The following is a 5,801-nucleotide window of genomic DNA, read 5'->3' as shown; positions in this document are numbered from 1 at the left end:
TGCAGAAGACTAGATTGGTCCAGTAGAGGTAAAATATTGTAATAAATTTGAGTTAGAGAGCCACCAGTAATTATCTTCAAAGTTTACCATTCTTTTTAGCAATGACAGAAGGTCTTCATCGAAGACAAAAATGATGAAAGGTTTCATCTAAGAGTCCTTTGCTTCTTTTGGTTGAACAAACACATGTTAGAAATCAAAGATCTAGAAAGCTAATTTTTTTATTAATTTGCTTGATATAGCATGTAATGATGTTCGATTAATTAATACAGTACAACCTAACCTTCGAAGGAAGGATAATTATGGATCTTTTTAGAGGGTGCAAGTGGAGACACATGCATGCAAGGTCTCATCCATAAAAGAGTTGCAGAAAATAAACATAATTAAGATAGAGAAGTTCTACTTTAAATGCGTGAAAAGTGGTATTGTTGGCTATAATTAAAGGTCCATTAGTTGTTGTGTGTGTTGCCTAAACTCAAATTTCTTGTGGTGCCCTAATTCGTTAATATTTTGTTATTATATGTATGTTTCCCATGGCGCACAGTAGAGCTTCAAAGACAAAGAGGGCGTAGACCTTAAATGGCATTCTAATACTTTCATGTTTGTTATGTTACTGAAGCAAATTTCAGACTTTTAATTGTATCAGCAAATGTTAAAGTTAGCAAAAAAGTAAAAATTAAGCTAGATAGAATAAATTAGACACATTTAGATGGGGTACCTTATATTCACTATGATTAATTTGATGCTCTGTGAACTTATTTTTACAAGATAAAGGGAGATGCACATCCTACAAGATTTCTGTAAAGACCAGGAATTTTGAAAGGTGCATGTCATCATATCAAAAGAATAACAATTTTGTAGAATTATAATTGGTAATGTAGATGTAAAACAAAAACAAAAACAAAACAATAAAAATCCAAATGAATTCAGTAGACAGACTAAGCAGATAGGGGGCATTATCCATATAGTAGGTAGAAAGTACTAAGAAATCGGTCATAATATTATTAATCTTATGTTCTAAGCTATATATCATGCATGGCTTGTAGTTTGTGCAAAATTAACTATACACAAAAAAGTACGTATATGCTTTTGTTAATAAGCTGTACAAATTGCAATAATACTTAATTGTACCAAGGAAATTGTCAACCTCCTCCATTGTTTTTGAAATACAGACCTACAGATAATTATGTAACCTAGACAACTTAAGGAAAATACATATTTATATTTACAATGAGATTCTTAAATACCTTTTTGTGCTAGAGAAAATAGTTGGTAAACTGCTGGAGGAATTCCTTGTTACTCTTATATCCCTCGGTAGGTTACATAAACCGACCATTTCCAAGTCGAAGTTCCAAATCCACTTCATCATTACTCCTAACACCCCTTCTGAATTCATCATCCTCCAACCGCAAGCTTAAATTTGCACCGCAAAGTTCTTGGTTCATACCCAAAGACTGTGACCTTGACCCAACTGATGAATCGTCATGATCATATCCGTATGGGATTCTAGGTTTAGACCCATTTGGCTGAAAATACATTTGGTAATTCATCTGATCCAAAACTGGGTAGTACCCAGAAGCCCCCTGGCTTGAAATTGGTGCACTACTATATTGATGATGATGAGAAGTACTCATGGATATGTATTGATCCTCATTCGAGTAGTGGTTTGAATTAAGTGATGATGTACCTGAGATGAGTTGCTTCGCTTTGGCTCGGTCTTTCCTGTGGATGTTCATGTGACCTCCCAAGGCTTGAGCGTTGGTAAACCCCCTCTTGCAAAATGTGCATTCGTAGCTTCGTTTCACTGTTGTAGCACCTGAATCATGATCGTCATCTCTGACTTGATCTTCATCGCTTGAACTCGTCTCCGGGCTTCTTGGTCTCCAAGATTCCATGTTGAAACGCGTTGTTGTGCAATCGAATTCCTACACAGTTTTCTTCACTTGGGATCACTAAGTGGAAGAATCAATATAGAGATAGAGGGTTGGTTGTAAGTAGGGAGGAAACCAATTGAAGTGTGAAATGTAGATGCATCTACAAGACATATGGGCATTGCTATATACTGTGTCTTTATATTAAGGAGAACGCAGTTTTGGCATTTGGTGAAAGACTTTTTCATCTAGCCGGCGGTTCCATTTAAATTATCTTATTTATTTAATATTTTGCGTCCTTACCCTTAATTTCTTTCTGCCCCTATAATTTTGGGTTTGTTTCCAGTTGTTATTTTCTCATCATCTCTATTTGTGTGTACGTGATTATTTTCTTCAGCACACTTCATGATGAGTAAGCTAGGGCTACTATTAACAGTAGGTAATAACCGTACAATTTACATGCCACATATTTCACGCCTTCAAGTAATAATTTCAAACCTAATTACCACACTGCAAATTATATACTCTAAGAAGGGATCTCCCTTAATTACTAAACATCTTTTATGCATATACATCAACTCTTTTTCCTACCCTATTGATTGACAAGATGATAATTGGAAAGTGATCTTGTGATTCATTTTGTTAGTTTACTTCGTCTCCAAGACTACCTAAAGGTGAGCTAATTAATTAACCGTATTAAAGTTTCTATAATACGTATTCTTTGATTGAAGAAAATGGATTAGGACAAAAGTCGAACTCTGATTATAAGTGTAAGGGTCCGTTAAGTTATCGATCGGTCTGCCGCAAAGCTACAACCCTCTTACAAGCGTTGTTTTAGGCAGTTGTTCGTACTCTCAAATTGCCATCTTGCATTCCAACATCAATTTAAAGTACATAGAGAAAGATTGAAAGATGAAAATTTGAGACCCAGAGAATATCTAGTATCCACTCACTGAATTGAACCAAGCTAATTAAGCTCCAACTAAACAACTAGCTATAGTACTAGTGACTAGTCTATTATCTATGATTAAGAGATGATGAGAAGTGGGAATTGGGGGGAGCAGTTCAAAAGGAATAAATAGATAGTAACCCGATTAATTTTAAAATAGAAAAATCTCTACCACACCATTTGTCTCCATGTTTAGTAGCAGTTATTAGCTGGTGCCTTTTGTATCAGAGACGAACAAATTAAACCACGTCCTGCTGTGCGCATCTGATGGCATTTTACCTTTGACCATGTCTCTAAAATGATATCAGTGCTTACTAAGACTCAGAGGAGACGGCTACTTTCTCCTTCTTTTGTTTTATAATTACCATCCAAGAATTATTCATCATCATCAAATTTAAATGTGCAATTATAATAATGATGATTACTCAGGGAAATAGTCTCTTGGACAAATGGAAGGTTAGAGAATAGAGAGCGTCAATTGACAGCAACGTGACTGCTGTATTAGTGCTTGCATTTGCCACTTCAATTCCGATTAGCAAATATAACATAAAATATGTAAGTGCGTTTATGCAGATACGATCCAAATTATGTTTGTATCTTCCTGGATTTCGAATTTCTAATCAATGTATGGTAGGTTCAAACTTTGGCTTGAATACGTGCAAGCAAGAAAAATACAACAATTTTTATTTAATCAAATATAAAACGAAATTATCACATGGTTCCAACCATGTATTTTATTTTATTTTATAGGCGATGTATTTTAATCTTTAGCGTTTATATTAGGGATGAATCTTCCCCTCCTACTCCGCACTCTCGAGCAGCACTCAAATTGGTGTACATATAATGTAGGAGAGAAGAAAAACTCAATCATACTAATCGTGATGTATAATAAGATATGGATCAATTCGTGCGAAAAAAAAAAAATTAAGGTCCTAAATTTAAAGAAAATAAAGCGACTCAACTTTGGGAAAAGAAAGTACGGAAAAAAAAAAGAAAAAGAGGGAAGAATGGTGTATGGTTGGGACTTTCAGGTTGTTTGAGCAATTTAATAGCAAATAACCACTTATTACTACCGTCTAGTGGTATTTCTTTTTATTTGTAAGTGATAGGTCTTAGGTTCTCCTTTCGTTAAAGGCAAATTTAAAGCGAATTTTTGTTAGCATATTATGAGGCTTAACTTACTCCCCCAACCCCTAGGGTAGATAATGTTGTTTGTTCCCAATAAAAGAAAATAGCAAAGAATATTTGTGGAAGGATTTAGATTAGTTTCTCGGTTGGTATTTATCTCACTATAAGTAATATATTAGGATAGTATTTCATGATATATTTGGTTTTTAGGTTTATATTGCTTTCTTGTTTTTCAAGTTTAAGAATATTTTGTAATCTGAGTTTCCTTAGATTTAGGGTTTTTAAACAACCTTGTGGAATTGTATCATAATCTTTTTATCATCCTATCAATTAAGCTTTATATTTTTCTAATTTACTTATGGATTCCAGGGTATAGATGGATTTCAGTTGATATTCTAAAATTTGATGATGTTTGATCTTACCTATTTCGTTTCTTTTTGTGTGAAGTAGATAAGTAGTTTCAGTTTGAATTTATTTTTTACAAAAATTAATCTATGAATCGTAACTTAAAAATCACTGCTCTAGAAATCTCCGCCTAGGGCTGCCTAGGCCCCATGTAGGCGCGACTAGCCACCATCCCAATTAATTTCTAGACGTTTGAATCTTTCTCATTTAGTTTTTGTGTTTTGAGGTGATGGGTTTGTGTAAGTGGACATATGAGTTCGAGATGGCGGAAGGAGAACACCTTCGCCAGCAAGTCTCCTATTACAAAAAATCATATCCACCACCTTCGCCACCGCTCGTCATTGTCTCTCTCTAGTTATTGGCTATATTGCTATCAATTGTCCAATACTGTCCAATCTTATCTTTAATTTGTGCACACATTAATTTGGGTTTAATATTTCAATACTCATGAACTAGTTCTTGGTGTGTAAAGTTGCTTTTCTTGCTCTTAAGCTATAAAGATTTGGAATCGAATTAACAATGACAGTCAACAACTTATTTACCACAGTAAATATATATTGTCTTTTAAGGCAATATCTGGTTGTCAACCTCTCACACTCTCACACACACAAGTTCATGTAAATAAATTAGTACTCATTGTCATGCATGCATGTGATTAGCAGAGTCTATACCTTGCTGAAAACAATGGAGAAGAAGAATGGGGAGATTAAGATGTTGATGTGCGCTGACTGCTTATTGCTCCTCCTTTATGCCACCTCTTCACTTTCACTAAAACAACCACCTTTGCAGCCTCTTCCTAATCCTATTTGTCTCCCTTTCTTTCTATCTAGTTTCACAATTCATATGCTTTTGCTAGTACGACGTGCGGGGACCCTTCTAAAATGTACTAAAAATTCCATATTTTCCCTTTCCATTGTGGTTTTGGTTTTTATTTATTTACGGCATACAATAATTTGCTTGTTAGGGCTAAGCTACTCCCTAGCCACTCCTAATGATCCTTATTTAGTATTACTTGTTATAATTATTCTCCTTCCTCTGGTATATCTTAGTGATGATTTTAGTCTTTGTCATGTGACTTGTAAAGGACAAAGTGAGTTGAGATAATTACCAAAATATGAAAAGACAGTTATGAAGTTTGAAACCAATTCCTAGTGATGAAGTGAAGTGATCAAGTCCTCATAAAATAAAAAATTAAAAACAGAAACCAAGTGATCAACATAATTAAGTGATTAAATGTAATACGAAATCCACCCATAGACGCAAAAAGCTCTTAATGTGATAACAAACAAAACGAAGAAGACAACAAATAAGATGTTAAGGGTTAGCTTCTGTTTCTTTCCTTTCTCTTTGATCTTGTACATATAATTGCACGGTTGAGTGCATGGTTGCCTAACATTAGTATATAGCTTCTTTTTTATCACACATATTCATTTAGAGTTTAATTACATGTT

At 34.3% G+C, this 5,801-nt stretch overlaps 1 protein-coding gene across 1 annotated transcript; it reads right to left on the bottom strand.

The window, feature by feature from the left end:
- Positions 1-1,124: 1,124 nt before the first annotated feature.
- LOC125472752 (transcriptional regulator TAC1-like) lies at positions 1,125-2,083 on the bottom strand. The gene has a single exon (XM_048574545.1). It carries the CDS (start codon positions 1,890-1,892, stop codon positions 1,317-1,319), a length of 576 nt encoding a protein of 191 aa, XP_048430502.1. The 5' UTR covers positions 1,893-2,083; the 3' UTR covers positions 1,125-1,316.
- Positions 2,084-5,801: the final 3,718 nt, after the last annotated feature.

Source organism: the organism of the source record quoted next, unplaced genomic scaffold (assembly GCF_019419815.1).
Source record: "Pyrus x bretschneideri cultivar Hongxiangsu unplaced genomic scaffold, Pyrus_bretschneideri_v1 Contig73, whole genome shotgun sequence".
In the NCBI taxonomy this organism is placed as follows: Eukaryota; Viridiplantae; Streptophyta; class Magnoliopsida; order Rosales; family Rosaceae; genus Pyrus; species Pyrus x bretschneideri.
The sequence above is the reverse complement of the archived record's forward strand: the minus strand, read 5'-3'. Positions and strand labels throughout refer to the sequence as shown.

Excerpts from the sequence above, each read along its gene's own strand:
- LOC125472752 (XM_048574545.1), bottom strand. The coding sequence starts at position 1,892 with ATGGAATCTTGGAGACCAAGAAGCCCGGAGACGAGTTCAAGCGATGAA.